The sequence below is a fragment of the Phragmites australis genome, chromosome 1 (genome assembly GCF_958298935.1).
Source record: "Phragmites australis chromosome 1, lpPhrAust1.1, whole genome shotgun sequence".
NCBI lineage: Eukaryota > Viridiplantae > Streptophyta > Magnoliopsida > Poales > Poaceae > Phragmites > Phragmites australis.
The window spans coordinates 1910322-1928656 of record NC_084921.1 but is presented as its reverse complement, the minus strand read 5'-3'; the positions used below and the strand labels follow the sequence as shown (position 1 = coordinate 1928656).

The following is an 18335-nucleotide window of genomic DNA, read 5'->3' as shown; positions in this document are numbered from 1 at the left end:
CCAAAAAAGACAACCTGATGCAATACTAGCTAGCTAGCAGCAATCTTCGTTAAAAGGTAAAATGAAACACCTAAAAGAGAAGGCTAAAATATTAGTAGTAGTCATTGATTGGGCATGGGCATTGCACCGCGTGCGCGCTGGAGAGAGCTCCTAGATGGACAGGTCCGGCCACCCCATGCTCCAGATCAGGGCCTCTGGCAACGCCTGGGAGACCGGCGACTGCGGCAGCGGCAGGCCAGGAGCAGAAGCAGGAGGCACCACCGGTGCGAGCCCGCCCACCAAGAACCGGGCGGAGAAGTGGCCGTTTGGCGCGGGCGCGGGCGCGAGCAGAGAGGTGAAACAGCCGCCGAGGTCGAGCAGCCGGCGGTTGGGATCCACTACTGCCAGCGGCGACGACAGGGCCGGCGCGGGCGAGGGCGAGGGCGCGAGCGCGGCCGGTGAGCCGCGCTTGCGGCGACCGGCGGGGGTTGCCTTGCGCGTGCCGCCGCCGACGGGGACGTTGCGGAGCGCGCCCCCGCGCGTCCAGTAGCGGCGGCAGCCCTTGCAGAAGTGCCGCGGCTGCGCCATGTTGTAGTTGTTGTAGTAGCAGAACTTGGTGTCGGTGGACTCGCAGCGCGGGCAAGGCAGCCCCGCCGGCTCCGCCCTCCCTCCTCCCTCTCCTCCTCCGCCGGAAGCGGCAGCCGCCGCCACCAGACCTCCCTCCATGGCAGCAGCACAACGAACCATGGCTCTTCCAACTTCCAAGAACCCTCTCACTTCGCTGTCCAAAGTTGTGGGTGCAAGTGCAAGAACTTCCTCGCGACCGAGGCAATGGAGGATTAGGGGGGGGGGGGGGGGGGTGTGATTGAAGAAGACAAGAAGAGAAGGGAGTAGTAGATAGCATCATAGCAATAGGTGGCGATCAGGAGGCGGACATGCGGGCCGGGGATAGTACATGTACAAGAAGCATCTCTGAGCTCGCAGAGGGGTGGCAGGACGGGAGTTTGAACAGGGGTTTGAGTTGAGACTTCTATTCCGGGGAAGCGGACAAGCGCGGCGCGGCGGCAAAGGCCGCAGCTTTGGCTTTGGATGGTTGCTTGCTGCCGGTGGCCACCACCATCAGTGCAGTGGCAAGCGGTTTTGGCTCTTAACCATTGGCTTGAAATCTCCAGTCAAAAGAGAGGGTGGCATCTGCAGAGGGGTTCGGTTGCTGGCCTCCTGCAGACTGCCGCAGAGCCTGAGCTTGAGCCCACTTCGTCAGACAATACTACTACTGCTACTCATTTGATTCCCTCTCCCTCGGCCTTGCACTGCCTGTAGGATGCGCAGCACATAAATCGGACAAAGGTTAGGAGGTTTCTTTCTCTGCATCTGTGTGCTGGACACTGCTGCGAGTTTGCAACCGATGTGATTTGCGCCCATCAATCTGCTGCTTCTCTGGACGGTGCTGTGGTGCGCAAGTGCAAGTGCAGCTGCATGGAGCCTTTTTCCGTCCTTGAACGGAGTGAACTTTCTCTGCAAGTGCATGCATGGAGCAACGAGTCTAGCAAGCAAGATACCATCACCGAGTATCTAGACACGGGCATACGGCACGGCTAATGTCCCTGGCTCTGTGCAAGCATGCAGTACCGCTCCATCTTGCGCTTGATCTGTTCAGGCAGCGCATGCACACAGTGTTGAAGTGGAGCGGAGTGTGTTAGGTGGGCAGCAGCCTGCCCCAACTCGCTGTATCCATGAGCCTGTGTTTTAAGCTCAGGTCTCAATAGATCTATTATATGTAGGGATGATAATAAATCGGATCGGATGTGGACGAAGCAAATCGTGCCTGACCCACGACCTGATTCGGTTACCCGACCTGTGCCCACGAAGAATGACGGATACAATACTGCACTCATGCCTGTGCCTGTCGGGTATCCGAAACCCGTGGGTTGCCCGTGGGGACGAGGGTCAGCGGCTGGCGAGAGAGGACCCGGGGACGACGCTTGGGTACGACGGCGGCCAGGGTGGTCGAGAACAACACTTGGGGCCGAGGGCGGCGCTCGAGGACCAGGGTCTTGCTTGGGGAAGAGGGCGGTCCCCCACTCCAGTCGTTGCTTTTCTTTCTGTTACTTCGAAAGTAGCTGCTTCAGCTTCAGCCACGCGAATTCTCGATATTCCTTTTTATTTCTCATCAAACGAATGGCATCTTCTTCTGGAAATCCTAGAATCGAGAAATTGGATTGTACATCTTTTTGATTTTGATATCGATTTTGATACATATAAGGTGTCCTACGGATAATGCAAATCGAAGATTATGCAGGATTGTACACGAAAGATCCTTTTTTGGCTCTCTCTTTAGCCCTATGTCTCTTATCCCTAGGAGGCCTTCCTCCACTAGGAGGATTATCTGGAACCATGCATGAATTGGGCTAAGCTAAAAAAAAGACTATTTCGAAAACTAGTCAATTCAACAAAGACGGTGATGCGGATCTGGCACCCAGAGCCAGTGGTGTGCAAGCGAGAGGCCGACGGCATGCGGAGCCAGCAGAGAGCGAGAGGCCTACGCCGGGGGAGTGCGGGAGGATCCGGTCGAGGCGCTAAGCTGGGGCGACAAGCTCGGGCAGCAGTTCTAATTGGGCAGACGGCAACAGGCATGGAGCGGGTGTGGCCGAGGGCAGCGCTCAGTGATAGAGGTTGGGGGCGACGCTCAATGACGGTGGCCTGGAGGTGGTGCTCGAGTATGGTGGCGGCCGGGGGCGACGCTTGGGGACAGCGGCCTGGAGGCAGTGCTCGGGTACGACGATGGCCAGGGGCGGCGCTTAGGGACGGGGGTCGATCGGTGGCAGAGACGGTGACGGCGGCCATGACCTCCCCGGTGGTGGAAACGGCGGCCTCGGCCTCCATGGTGACTAGTTAACAGTGGTGTGGGAGGAGAGAATGGGAGGCTGGGGGAACGGGAAGAGTAGGGGTCCTCATGGGCTGGGCGGAAGGAAAGCAAAGCTAGGGTTAGACTTGTGGGCTGGGCTAGAGAGTTTTGGGCCAACAATGCTTAATTGGTATATCAGTTGGTACCCACGGGTAGATTATAAAACTTGTGCTCGACCCACTACTTCATGGGCACCTGACCTGCTGTGCCCGTAGCTAAAAATTCAAACCCACGCCCGCGCCCATCAGACGCACAACCCACGAGTAACCGCACCCACGGGTAGAATTTTCATCCCTAACTATACGCACATGTCTAATCGGAGCTATGATCAAGTTCCTGGACCAACTCAATCCAAAAAACTAGCCTGATAGGTGAGCTATCCTCCATCATAGATATTGAGCTCTGATACCACTTGTTATGGTGCACAACAGCTTGACCTAGCTCACTATACCCACAAACTGGCGCCAACAACCTGTCTTAATGGGCCTGCTATATGCACATATTCAACCGGAGCCACGACCAAAGTCCTGAGCCAACTCAACCAAAAAAAGACTAGCATAAAAGGTGAAGAACCCTCTACTTTTTATGCCATCCTTCTCATCATCAATTTTTGATGTGGAACTAAATCCAATAGAGTGTTGCTGTTTTCTAGAGCTGCAAGATACAATAATGGTTTAGTGGATGTAGCAGATCACTTCAGCGCTGATAGGAGGAAGTAGGGATGGCAATCGGGTGTGACGAGTATGGGTAATGCTCACTTATACATGTACCCACCAATTTTTACCCGTCCACGGGTATACTGCGAACATACACGGTCGAAAAGTGGGCACCAAACTCGTAGGGTGGGGGTGATGGGTTATTTATACCCTTCCCCTAGAAACTAGCCATTACACAGGTTTTTTTACTGACCCAGAGTATCCAGGTCAACCCAGAGTATCCAGGTTGGCACTTGAATATGTAACCGAGAACCCTGGCTGGAGTACAACTCAGAGGGTCTGGACAGTTACTAGAACCCGGAGTCTTTGAGTCAATCCGTTGTATCTGAAACACTTAGGCCCTAACATACCACCTAGCTCGGAGATAAACCTGGAGACTTCAGCCAACTCGGAGTATCCGGGCCAGTCCGAAGTGTTCAAGTTCAGCATAGCTGACCCTCTGAAAACGACGATAAGTTTGATCCCGAAGTCCGATTTTGATGATTTTAGACTCTACAGAAATCTTATTCAGAGAGCTACACATTTCAATAATATATTATCCAAAACATATTTTTATCAAAATAGGAACACTTCGAAACCTAATTTGGATATTTTCACACTTTTCGCACCGGATTCCTAAAGCAAACTCTTATTTTGGGTTGATTAGAAACTCTTGAGCATTGAGATACGACAAATAGCTCTACGTTGCATCCCTCTTAATAATACAACATACCTATACTCAAATTCAAATGTAAAACTCATTTGAACCAATTTGAGCTTTTAAATACCTTCAAGTATCGCGTCTTTCTTTCAAACTTTGACGGTTGCCAACTTCTATATTGTATTCACTCCCTCTCTTCTTAATTATTCATGTGATTGATACGAATCACCCATAGCTTCCCATGGCCTCGCACAGTATTGGTGTAAACCCTTCACTCGCTCTTCACTATTGTCTTAGTCCTTTGGCTCAAAGGTATTTGCTTGTCCTTCACCAACAGATGGTCCATCGTAGTCAAGTCTTGCTTGCCCTTCATCATCTTGCCATAGAAAACTATTTTGTATCCGATATCTTCAATAAATTCACTTTGTCATATATGGAGTCTAATCTTGTTTTTCAATCTTGGTATATAGAATATCTCAATTCAACTTATACCTTCTTATGCATTCTAACTCCAACTCACTCTTAAGCATAAAACACACAGGTTAGTCCATAAAACTCTATTGGCAATGACATATCTTTAATTACTTGATCTCCATAAGTAATTTAGCATTCACTCTTATCGCCAATCTTATATGAGCTTTTCTTTCTTCTTATGAGCATCACTAAGATCTCATTCATCTCTATACATATGTCTCCTTCATGCATCATCTATAGAACAACTTACTAACAAACTCAACAACATTGTTAATCCATATGTATTGTTATTAATTACTAAAACCACACATAAGGGCTAGATGTACTTTCAGATATCATTGTTGCCAAAGTGATTTACTCGCAAACTTTGATTGATATGGACATTCAGGTGGTGGTCGTGGCAAATAGAATGTCAGTGGTTCTACTTACCAAATTGTTTTAGTACCTGATACATTAGCCGGCTATGTTGTTGGAATGTATTATATAGCTGGTACTTGAGTTGCTTGTTGATGCTAGATGTTAGCTCTCGATTTAGTTTTTGGTAATTTGCATGATTTGTGTACTGCAACAACAACATATTATGGCAATCCATTTTTATGTCCACCCATATCTCAAGCCCTTAAACTATCCATTATGGCACTGACCTTGCAAATGGCTTCAGATGAAAATGTTATTCCTCAATTAGATAAGTGGTACTTTTTGCAAGATACAATTTTTTTTTATCGCTAACCTCATTACTGATGTTTGCAATACATTTGAGTAACAATTGATGTTTGCAATACATTTGAGTAACTACTCAAGGAGTGTTATTTTATTAAAGTTCTGGAAGGATGCTAGCATTGTGAGTGACTTACCCAAAGGCTTACAATCTGTTCCAAGAACCTGCTAGCATTGGAAGAATCACAAGGTATTTCTTCAAGAGTTGTAGTGTTCTAAAACAATGTTTGTTTCTGTTTCAAATAAAATTGTGGTGTTTTGTTTGGTTAGAGTCCCAAAATAGCATGCTATGATTTGCATATTATTTCTTTACCGTTAATCATCATGATATTGAACTGTTTTGATTTTATTTATGTTTTTTGGACTCACAATTGAACTGTCATGAGTGTGTACTATAAGCACATGATAAATATTTTTAGCGGGAGGCATCAAATTCTTGCCTGGAAAGCTTGTTCCCTATTTAGTTAGGGCATAGTGAGATTGTGAGAAAATGGTTTGCATTTGTATCTATACTGCATGAAATTGACAAGAAATGTGCTCACTAATACTTACACCTACCTGCCACATATCTTGTCAATTTTGACATGCTTTCTGCATTTTTTAGTCGTTCCCTCTAAAAGCTTGATATGCAAATCCTTGGATCGTTGCAGACTAAATCAGAAAATTTAACAACATACAATTAAGCAACCTTTGTTTTGATATTATAGTCTGTCCAAATTACCTTATCATTCAGGGTTACTTCTATTAATATTAATAGCCACAAGTAGTCACAATTGTTCTATTGCTCTTAAGAATACAAAAATAACTTGAATAGTCTAGAAAAATACAACTATCAAGTCACCCATTCCTATGGTTCCTTACCAATGCTTTGCAAGATTCTTTGTTTATATTCAATGAAATATTGAATCAAATGAAACTTTGCATTACAGCCCCCAGAACCATAAGCTTATATTTACTCGGGATTACAAACAAAAAACTATCCATTCTTCCAAGATCCGTCCACAAAAGAAAGAAAAAACATGCTGCATTAAACCTTGTAAGGTCAACAATTTTGATGGCGACACATAGTCTTCTTGAATTGGACCATGATTTTGATGAAGAATTGGAGATTATAACTTCTTGACCTGATGTGTTTACTTGATGCTCTTTCACTGGCTCTGGAGAGTCCAGATGATGCTTAGGTTTGCATTATTATTTTTACCTACTTTTGGTAGTCCATTCATCGACAATACTCAGCTTGATTTTTGTGTAGGCGAAACATGGACTGAACATGCACAGTTGCTAAAAGGATACGATTACCTATTAAATTCCGAACTCTAGAGGCATTTTCACTTGGTCTAAAAGGAGTCAGCATGCCACTTGACTACAGGAAGACTTCGCAGTTATCCTTGACTAAGCATGGTCTATGGTCCGTTCATTTCCTGTGGCAACTAATTACATGAGCACTTCAGATAAAGCTTGCATTCTTTTCCTGTAGCAACTGACTATGATATACTCCTATTTGGTTGTATGTTGGAAGTGGGAAAATGTGGAATGGGAGGAATGTTGAAAATTTTTCTGAGAGGTGTTGTGTCTTGCCATCCCCTTAAAGAAAACACTAAGAACTCTAGATTTGCATTATAATATTCTAACATGGATATTCAGAGATGTTTGCACTTGAAGTCAACAAAGTTGTTAAGGTGCTAGGGCCGGCAATTCACTTGCACGTATATGTAGTCCGTGATAGACTATCTGTGCTCAAGAGGTGAGCCAAAAAAATCTGCTATTTTCTTTTACCCTTGCTTCTTATTGTCTTTTTTAACATGTACCTTCAGCTGAACTTTGCTATTTGTTTTTTTTTAATACAAGGGGTTGCGGTGTTGCTCTTATTTGGCGTTTTCCTCGCATATGGCATCTTCGAAATGAACCTGGGCTCGCACTCCATTGAAAGACATAACCAACACCATCAGCGGTAATGTTTATATCAATTGCCCTTTTTCTTTTTGCTGACAAAGCAAAATGGTATTCTGGCTATTTAGAAAGACTCTAGCCACACATTGATGCATATAACTCTTTGCTTTATCATTGGGGTATTCCAGGTCGCAAAGGCTATATTGCATTACTTGGAAGTTTTACATCTAAATTACTGACTATCGTCACTATTAAAATGATAGCAACACATATTATAGCTGAAAATATTCGGCTCCCGTTGCAACGCACGGGCATGTAACTAGTATATACACATTTTCCTTTCGCGCTAGCCAAGGTCAAGCCACCCATTTGCATGCATTTCACATGTGGAAGCTAGAGAGAGTAGGGACCATCGGCATTCATGCGTAATACCAATGCGTATACAAATAGAGGCCGTTTCAGATTTCAAGGAAGAACTCGAGCATTTTGGAGAAATTCCAGATGGACAAAAAATCAAATTTGTATAAATAATGTTTCTTTTGCTATTTAATTATACATTTTCGTATCTTACAAATATGCTACAAGTTTAATCGAATTAGAAACATATCACAAAATGGTAAACATGGCACCAAAAAAAGTTGAGGAGGACATTACAGATTTTTGCCATGCACAAACAGCAATCCAACCCACCCAGATTCTAGAAAACAAACAGCCATAAGCTTTTAGATACCCAGCTTTCTACAATTCAGCTTTTGAAAGTTTTTTTTGGGAAAAATGCACCCCCCCCCCCCCAAATCACTCTGATTTTGAGATTCTCCCCAAAAGTTGTTTTGTTGCAAAAAACCCCCCAAAAGTTAGTCTAGCTTTCAGATCCCCCAGATGAATTTAATTGAAATTCAACTAAAATATATTTGAATTTTATTTGAAATATTCCTTGATTCATATGTATATATATATATATCTTGAGTTTATGTGTGTGTGTGTGTGTGTGTGTGTGTGTGTGTGTGTGTGTGTGTGTGTGTGTGTGTGTGTGTGTGTGTGTGTGTGTGTGTGTGTGTGTGTGTGTGTGTGTGTATATCCTTGATTTTATATTGGTTTAATAATATATATTTGAATTTGATTTCCCTCCAAAATTCACTATGGTTTTGAGATGCCCCCTCCCCAAGAATTCATATTAAACCAACATATGAATCAAATTCAAATATATCTAATTATTAAACCAACATAAAATCAAGGAAATATACACACACACAGACACATACACATATATGTATATATTCAAATATATTATTTTGACTAAGTATTCCAAAGAACACTAAATTAAATTCTAAATTAATCCTTGCAATAAATTGAGCTTATACATTTAACCAAAATAATATATTTGAATATATACATACATGTATATAAATATATTTTTATATATATCCTTGATTTTATGTTGTTTTAATAATTAGCCATATTTGAATTCGAATATATTTCAAAATAATTAGATTTTATGTTGGCTTAATATGAATCAAGGAATCTTTCAAATCAAATTCTAATATATATTATTAAACTAACACAAAATCAAGGATATATATATATATATATATATATATATATATATATATATATATGGGAATATGGATCAAGGAATATTTCAAATCAAATTCAAATATATTTCAGCTAAATTTCAATCAAATTCAAATATGGGGAATCTAAAAGCCAAACTAACTTTTAGAGGTTTTTTTTGCAATAAACAACTTTTGAGAAGGAATCTCAAAATCAGAGTAACTTTTGAAGGGTTTTACATTTTTCTTAAATTCTTTTAAAATTCAAGCTAAAACAAACGTAACCTAAACATTCCACTACTCCCATGTAAAGAACACGCAAGATGCTATCACTTGCCACTAATCTGTACCTCTCTTTCAAGAAAGAAAATTATCTGCTCCGTGCCGTCTCATCAGCTGTCAGTAGTTAGTATCGCACGCGACCAGAAAATTCTGTGCTACATATAAACATGTTCCTGGTCTCAGTCATGGCAGTTCCTGTGCTATCATTTGGGCAGCCATCATATCGTTGCATGCAATCTGCACGAGTCTCCGTCTCCGTCTCCAGGATGTGCCAGCGTCGATCGGTCGCTCTCCCTGGCCGGCAGCAACGGCGTGGGCTCCCGCTGGCGCCGAGCTGAACTGAGGGGATCGAATATCTATCGGTCGACGCGGCCGAGCTAGCTGAGGCAATTGGCGGCGACAAGCTTCAGCCCGTCGCTGTCGCTGGCTACTGCTACGACCGGAGTACCTACTGGCTACTGCCACAAGTTGTTGTAGCAGCAGCGTAGGATTTGGCGGTTCTTTGGCAGGGACGGCACGACGCTGCTGAGCTGAGATGATGGATGCGTTCCTTTCAGCTCCATCTGAAGCTTGCGGGAAAGCATAATCCTATCTCGTCCCCGCGCACGCCGAGCAAGTGCGCTAGGAGACACTTGATCTTGATGCATGGTCCGGTCGATCTACCTACCTCTTGATGCATGGTCCGGTCGATCTACCTACCTCTTGATGCATGGTCCGGTCGACCGAGGTGGCAGCTCGTGGTTCGTTGCTCGGGGAAGAAGATGAGCTATCGCCGCGGTCGCTCTACCTACCTACTGGGCTACAATGCTTGCTTGCAAACGTAAAATCTGTTGAGAAAAAACTTCAAAAAAGAGAGTAAAATGTAGTAGCAGTTCTCAAACTTGTTCTGCTCTGCTGTGTCATTTAAATCCATAAATTTTGAAAATGCATTTCTATACCATTAATGTTGTCAAATTATGTCAATCATGATGCTGATATGGCATGCCACGTGGAGCCTACGTGGATCTGATCCGACTGAGACGTTACGCGTCCTATAGAACAACATTGTTTGCCTACTTCTTACTCCGACCATAGCCATCGCGGCTTAGAGCACAACCTCGCGTATGTTCTTGATAAACTCCTTCCACCTGAGCCACGTGCCCTCCACCTCCAGATTGAAGCACACCGATAACACCCTGTACAACACACCCAGGAGAACGCTAAATAGCATGAATGCCACCCAGAGCGGTGGTTGCAAGTCGAGCCCCATCACCTCTGCTACCACATGTAGCACTGCCTCACCTATCGTTGATGTCATAAGCGCCGCGGGCGGCATCCACCGTGCCATGTGCCACAACACCTCCTCAAATTCGAGAAACTCGAGCTCCCCCACGCGCTCCAGCCGCTGTGCCCACTCCTCCCACTCTTCATCGCTCATCAACGCATCCACAACCAGCAGTGACCCGAGCAGGAATAAGGCCAGCGAGTAGACGAGCGGCTAGGGATGGCAATTGGACCCGTGGGTCTGGGCACTAACTACCGGTGGGAAGTACTCAAAATCCAAAGAGTCCTAGTCACTGTCGCTGATGTGGAACACATGAGGGAGCTCTGCCTCGGCTTCTGCAAGGGCCTGGTCCGCTACTTCTATCTCTCTATCTGAAGCTGGCACCTGCTCCTATGCATGGAACATTGCACACTTACCATGGCATCTGTCGGAGGGTGAAGTAGGTGCATACACCATGAAGTGAGTAGGAGATTGCTCGTAGATCTGTACAAACTTTGGGAATCAGACCGATTGTGCAAGCAAATGTGATATGAAATGTGCGCAGGGTAGCTGCTTGGCCATTGTCATCCCCTCTGCTATGACGTCCTCAATCTCACACAGGATCAAATCAACTATATCAAAATGCTAATGTGTGAGAATGGACAAGATCAACTGGTGTTGTATACTCGTGATCGCCTCTCCATATCCGATCCTTAGGAGGAGGCTGCGTCTTAATGCCATATGTAATGCCTTCGCCTCAGGAGTCAACATATCTGGCACTCTGAGTGATCATAGAATGAAGGGTTGCCTGAAGATTGGTTGCATCTCATCATTTGTCGGGAATACTCCACCAATGAGAGGACTACGGGGTGGTTGAGCGTGAGGGTGTACTATCTCATGCAAAGACCGAGAGCTCGTCTGAAGACCCAACACCTCAAGAATGTTGTTCCTATAGTGCCTCCAACTCTCTCCCTGGAACATGAACTGAATGAAGTTCCTCTCAGGTGCAATCCAAATCGTTGGTATAGAAAACTCTCACCCAATCCTCCATGTATCTGCTCACTCCTGATAACAGATCTGCAAGTCCTAGAATGGTCTCAAAGGGGGCTCTCATATCAACTCCACCAGTTGCTAGCTCCAAGTAATGCTAGTTGAGCTTCTTATGAACGCTCAAGCTGACCCCCTCCTCCTAAGATAATAGTGTGTGAAAGCTCTCCTGGAGGATCGTCCAGAACCTGGGACTGACCCCCTCATCCCTCTGCGGGGTGAACCACTCTCCCAATAGGCAGAAAACGGAGCTTCTTGATCCTCGAGGACTTGTAAGTGGTCAAGTCCAATAGACGGATCTCCCTCTGAGGTTGTGACTATTCTATCTACTTTGTCGGCTCCTCCTCTGACTCTGACTGAGGCTCCTGTCGAGCTCTCTTTCGGCTCTCTGACTGGTTGGATGGTGTCAAACCCAACCTTACTACCTGACGTGTATGGGTGGATCGACGAGGTGGAGAAGCATCTCCTCTAATCTGCAAGCCTCTCAGAGACACTGAGGCATCGTCGGCTGGAATCATCCTATTCCACTCCTTTTGTTCCTTAGTTTTCTTCTTCTTGGACTGCTTGACGGCCTTGCCCTTGTCGTGGTGCTCACGACCCATCTAAGAGATCAAAGAAGAATATATGGATCAGTGAGAGATTCAGGTCTTTGAAATTTGAATAAAATTTGAATGAAATTTTCCTGAATTTGACTCCTAACATGATTATGTGGAGAATTTAGAAGAACATGCTAGGTATTCATGATTGTAACTCTAAAAAGGGATCAATTTCATGGGATTGGACTTTAATTGCATCAAATTGACCTAAGTTTGCTTGAAATTTGGTCAAATTTGAGTGGATTTAAGTGGCTAGCCGAAACTTGAGAAAACTGCTGGAGAGAGGCTCATCGAGATAAATATGACGACGAGAAGAATGGTGGTGAGCTCCAAGAAGCTGGCAATGGCGAACTTGACAGTGGCGCGGCTATGGGATTGCGATAGCGGCTGCTTTGCGCTGGCACAAGGGGCTGTGGTGGCAAGAAGCTTATGTGGTGGTGAGGCTAAGTGGCAGCGGTGGCGCAGGGGGTGCTTGCTGCGGTGGTTATGGCCGACAGCGGGCGATGACTAGTCGGCGACAAGGCAAGAAGAGCTCGAGCGACGCGATCAGATCAAGATCGAAAAGGAGAGGGCTAGCCAAGAGGAAATATATTACATGTGGGTCCTGCCAAAAATGCGAACACCGGATAGTCCGGCGATGAGCACAGTGAGCACTGGACAGATCACCGGACAATTTAACATAACCTCTGCAAAAACTGCTCCAAACCAATTTCGGAACATCAGATAGTCCTGCGATTAACCACTCTGAGCATCGGGCCATTTTCAACCCTTCTGATTTTTAGCTGCCTCTGATACATGCATAAGAAGGTCTGGTGAGGTAAACCGAGGTAACACCAAATCTTTTTCCAGAGACCTTAGCAACGCTAACAAACGGAGCACCGGATGGTCTGTTGAGAAGAAAGCAGAGAGCATCAGACCATCCGGTGAGAAGAAAAAATTTCTGCTGAACTAAAATATCACGCCAAGTCCAAACTTCAAATAACCACACAACAAAAACACATGTTTGGACCAGTTCGAGTGAAGTCTCACCCTCCCAAACGCTCATTTGCAAATATTTGCCAAACGACTATCTTAAAATAATTTTGAAATAGGCAATAAAAACTAAAGAAAGGAGGAAGGAAACTCCAAGGAAATGTTTGAGCCATATTTCCTATGGATTCAAAGATTTGGGCTTTAAATTTGTTAGGACATGACTCAATAAGCATTAATCACTTATATTTTTCTAATCACACTTATAGAGGTGTTTGTTCACATGAAAATCGAATAACAATCTCAAAAAGTGATATTCTCTTTTGTGATCTCTACCGCCAATACACATGTAATGCATAACAAGTACATGAATTAAAACATGAGTGCAAATTATATGCCATGTGAATGCATAACAATATAATAAACTATCTTGTCATATTAATTTTCTTCTCAAACTTCTTTATGGTGAACCCAACTACATACCTTGAGCAAAACAAAGGGGCTACCAACTCAAGCAAAACTCATGTTCACCACTATCTTGAGAAGGTTAGATAAGTGCTGTGAGGAACCGTCCAAATAGTATTCTAATTAATCATCAGGAGGATCATTATTCATAATCACAACCTCGACGATTAACCAGAATACCATTCCGGTAGTCCCGACACGTGTTTTGTGCCCAGGATCGGAACACATGCCTTCCAACTCAAATATCACAACACAGTTTAATAGAGGGCAAATAATTAAACTGGATTACCATTGTTAAACAAGCAACTGTTTCCACAATTTACAACAAAAGAGGAACAACAACAACTACTATGCAGCGGAAGAAAAACCTATACAACAAAAGAGTATGGAGCCGTATGCCCTTAGGCTCCATACCAAAAGCGCCGGAGTTCGGAGTAGAGGGTGCTACTCCTGCCCGCCACCCTGATCGGCAGGCACAAAGTAGCCAAACACTGCCTCATCTTCGCCGACCTGCGAACCTGAAAGCAACTTAAGGGCAGCATCCTTAGTACGAAGGTACTAGCAAGTCTTACACAGTATGAGTATATATATTCTCGACTCCAAGGATCATGCATTTAAAGCTGTAGCAAGGATTAAGACATGTTTAAGTTCATTAAGCGGTAAGCAACTTAGACTCTAGGTGTAAGCAACTGACTTAACCAACCACCGACTCAAACCCTGCCAACCAACTGATGGGCCCAGCGCCTTGATCCCCTTGGGCGGGAAAAGCCGCACGCGTGGATGGCGGCTGCCGCGGGTACGCAGCAGCGACGGGGCTTTCTTCGTGGGGCAGCGTTCCGTTACTGGAAGTGGAGCCGGAACGCTGGAGACGGTGCCCACCTACCATCTTTTCCTGTGAAGAAAAAAGTGAAACAAACAATCCAGGGATATTCCCCCCTACCTAGCGCGCCAGCTGTCGGAGAGTGAACTCCTGTCGCAGGGATCCCGAGAGACCCCTTTTTAGAGATTCGGCCGGGGGGATGATCCTGGAAAAACTTGTTTGGGAAATAAGCGGGAGCGGAAATAAATGTGATGGCCGGCGGGAGACGATCACCCTAATGCAAGAAAAAGTGGGTACGCCGGGTTTTAGACAGGTTCGGGCCGCACGGAGGCGTAACACCCTACTCCTGTATGAACACTATATTTATCCTTGGAGGGAATTCTTCAAGGAGGTATCTGGTTCTAAGGGGAGAGCTGTTTACAAAGAGCTTGAGGCTCTTATGTTCTAGCTTAACTTGAGCTGGTTCGAGTGTCTGTCGATCTATCTTTGGCCTGGTTCGTCGGAGATTGTTGGTCGTCTGGTGGTCGAAGGCCTTTTTCTCCTCCCTTTTAGTGTTCTCCATCCTTTCCTTTTATAGGCGCGCCGACCCCAACATATCCTGAATGGGAAAGAGGGGACACGAATGCCAAGGTGCCACGGAGAAAGGCGTAATCATTTCATTTTGGCGAAGTGACAGGGGCGGTGGAGAAATGCGGCGCGCATTCGACCACCAGCCGCTGCGGAAGCCTCGGGGCGCCCTAAAAGGGGCCCACCGGTCAGCCTCAGAGGTGCCCAGTGCGCCCACCCTGTCTTGTTCTTCTGCCAGGGCAGGGTGGCAGGCGGAGTGCTTCGATTCTGGCAACGTTATCCCGAGGCACCTGGATGAAACGGGACGGGACCCGTGCATTTAATGGACCCACGGCCCCCTGCTAGTGCATGGCAGGGTCTGACACTGGGGCGTGGGCAGCTGAGGATGTCAGGATGTCAGGATGTCAGACCGCGCGTGCCTATTAAATGCGGCATTGGGCCTTTGACTGGATGACACCCTGACGACGGGACCCTTCGGGTCGTTGAATGATCTTGCGCGAACCTTCGGGGCACCGAGTCCTCGGGGGCTGCCACGTGCAGCCCCGAGCACTCTCTCGCGAGCACTGCGGTGGGACCTTCGGGGCACCGAGTCCTCGAGGGCTGCCACGTGCAGCCCCGAGCACTCTCTCCCGAGCACTTTGGTGGGGCCTTCGGGGCGCCGGGTCCTCGGGGGCTGCCACGTGTAGCCCCGAGCACTCTCTCCCGAGCACTGCGGTGGGACCTTCGGGGCACCGAGTCCTCGGGGGCTGCCACGTGCAGCCCCGAGCACTCTCTCCCGAGCACTTTGGTGGGGCCTTCGGGGCACCGGGTCCTCGGGGGCTGCCACGTGCAGCCCCGAGCACTCTCTCCCGAGCACTGCGGTGGGACCTTCGGGGCACCGAGTCCTCGGGGGCTGCCACGTGCAGCCCCGAGCACTCTCTCCCGAGTACTGCGGAGGGACCTTCGGGGCACCGAGTCCTCGGGGGCTGCCACGTGCAGCCCCGAGCACTCTCTCCCGAGCACTTTGGTCTTAGTATTTGGACCCTGCAGATCATCGGGGAACTGGGGTGCTCGGGAACCAGAGGCGGCGGCCCCGAGCACCTTCTCCCGGGATTTAGCTTTTTCTTACCTCGCAGGGTGGTGACATGTGGTGGATAGCCGGCCTGGCCTCGGGACTTAGGGACCCCTGGTTCTGAATACACCGACAGTAGCCCCCGGGCCCGTTGGTAGCCGATGGGACGGAGACTGCGAATGGGCCCTTCGTCGCAACCGAGGCCAAGGCTAGCGCGGACGCCATGTGGCAAGCTTTCGAGAGGTGGCCCTTGCGGACCTAGACCTTAAGTACGTTCCAACGGGAAAATGAGTGGACGCGTGTCCACACAACTTCCGAAGGGTATGATAACCATACGGGCGGCACGCGCGGTCGCCGCGCAGATCGAGGAAAATACGCCTGGCAACCGCTGACATCGCGCGAGCGGCGGGAGATTCGTCTGACAGTTGCGTCGATCGAGGCGACGCTTCGCCGAGCGAACCGTCTGGGGCGGCAGTTTTCGAATTTTGAGATATAAAAAGGGGGAACGGATCGGTCCGTTTCCCCTTTTTACGCTCTCTTGCACTTGCGCTCCTGCCTTCTTGGTGCTCCGAGGCCCTCAGGAAAATCCCAGGCGACCGGAGCATTCTCCCTTCTCTCTCTTTTCCACCAAAAAACACCTTCCACCCTGTTGAGATGACGAGGGTTGGAGGAGGACGCCGGGATAGGACTTCGGACAGCATCTTGCCGGAGTCTCGTCTGAGGAACGAGGAGGCGGCGGATAAGATTAGGAAGCTGTTGGTACCGGAGGGTCAGGAAGGTGCCGTGGTGGTGAGGCCGGCGACTCTGACGCCGGCGACGACCGCCCCTGGGCGGACCGTTCTCTTCACCTCTTTCGTGGCGGCGGGGCTAGTGCCGCCGTTCTCCGCCTTCTTTCTGCAAGTTTTGGAGACGTACGGCATACAAATGGCGCACCTAAGCCCTAATTCCGTCGTGGTGTTGGCGGTCTTCGCGCATCTCTGCGAAATGTTCATGGGGGTGATGCCGTCGGTGACGCTGCTTCGCCATTTCTTCGTTCTCCGGCCGGTGGGGAAGAAGAGGGGGCACTCCACGGCGGACGTCGCGGGGTGCTGCAACCTTCGGCTCCGGGAAGGCCTGGGGGATCATTACATTCCCCAGGTGCTGCGCAGCAAGTGGGAGGAGTGGCGGCGGGACTGGTTCTTCGTCGACATCGACCCCCACGAGCGCCTCGAATTGCCAGAGAGGGCGGCGGAACCTCGGCGATCGACGTGGGAGGCGCCGCCGCCAGAAGACGCGAGGCTGAAGCCGGTGCTGGAGCGCATCTTGGAGCTGCGCGAGTCCGGGCTGACCTCAGTCATGGTGGTTGTGGACTTTCTGCGTCGTCGGTTGGCACCCTTGCGAGAGCGGGCCCGACCAAGCTGGTTCTACACCGGGCCGGAGGACATCACCAGGACCCAGATTGGCGCGAGCTGGGATTTGGGGCAGGCGGAGCTGCGGGGGATGACCCGAGTGATCACCGGGACGGAGGACATGAGCCGGGCGGAGCTCCCGTGGCCGGAGATGGCGCTCTGCGCCAATCTCAACCGGGTGGCCATCATGGCGGGGCTGCCGGAGTTCGATGCCCAGGGGCCCGTGGACCGGCCATGAAGCCGGAGTCCCGAGGCCTCCGACCTCCCTGGCCTGGAGGAACTTCTTGGCGAGGAGGTCGCTGGTAGTTCGGCGCGGGCTGGCGACGGGGCCGCCGCAAGCAGCGGCCGCCGTGCCGGAGAGGAGGGCGCCACTGAAGTTGTTGAAGAGTTGGCACCGGGAGATCGGGGAAAGCGACCCCGGGCCTTGATCCTAGTGCCGGATTCTCCGCCATCGCCGACGGCAGCGGCGGCATTTCCGGTGCTGGAGCCGCGCCTGGTGCGGATGGGGCCTGCATCGGCGCCTACGACCTGCACGGCGGAGACCGAGACCCGTCCAGCGGCACCCGAGGCTCGCACGACGGCGCCCGTGGCCTGCGTAGTGGCTCAGCCGAGCCCCCAGCGGAAGAGGCGGCGGGAGGAGTCCGGACCGGCGGCACCGGACCCGGACATCAGGCTCCCAGCGGCCAAATGGCGGTATCGGTGAGTCTTCTTTCTTGCTTTTCCATGGGCATTTTCGGCCTGAACTAAGTTTTGACAACTTTTACTTGTCTCTCGCAGGCCAGCTGCAGGCGCTGCTGTGACGGAGAGAGAGCAGGCGCCGGAGCCAGAGCCGAGCCTGCCTGCTGCGACGGTGGAGGCCGGCATAGGATCGGCGGAGGTGCCAATCGATGTGGCGGCCCCTGGGAGAGAGGCGGAGGTGGCAGCCGAAAGAAGGGTGCCGGCGGAACCTACCCCGGGCGCGGAGAGCCCGGGGCGGATAACGGTGGAGGCGGATGTTCTGCCGGGGCCGGTGGACAGGGCGGCCGATGCGGGAACG

The 18335-nt window shown here is 48.8% G+C and overlaps 1 protein-coding gene across 1 annotated transcript; it reads right to left on the bottom strand.

Annotated features, from left to right (window-relative positions):
- Positions 1-133: 133 nt before the first annotated feature.
- On the bottom strand, positions 134-826 carry LOC133886804 (dof zinc finger protein DOF3.1-like). The gene has a single exon (XM_062326648.1). It carries the CDS (start codon positions 724-726, stop codon positions 151-153), a length of 576 nt encoding a protein of 191 aa, XP_062182632.1. The 5' UTR covers positions 727-826; the 3' UTR covers positions 134-150.
- Between the last annotated feature and the right edge of the window lie 17509 nt (positions 827-18335).

Coding starts and splice junctions, on each gene's coding strand:
- LOC133886804 (XM_062326648.1), bottom strand. CDS start 726: ATGGTTCGTTGTGCTGCTGCCATGGAGGGAGGTCTGGTGGCGGCGGCT.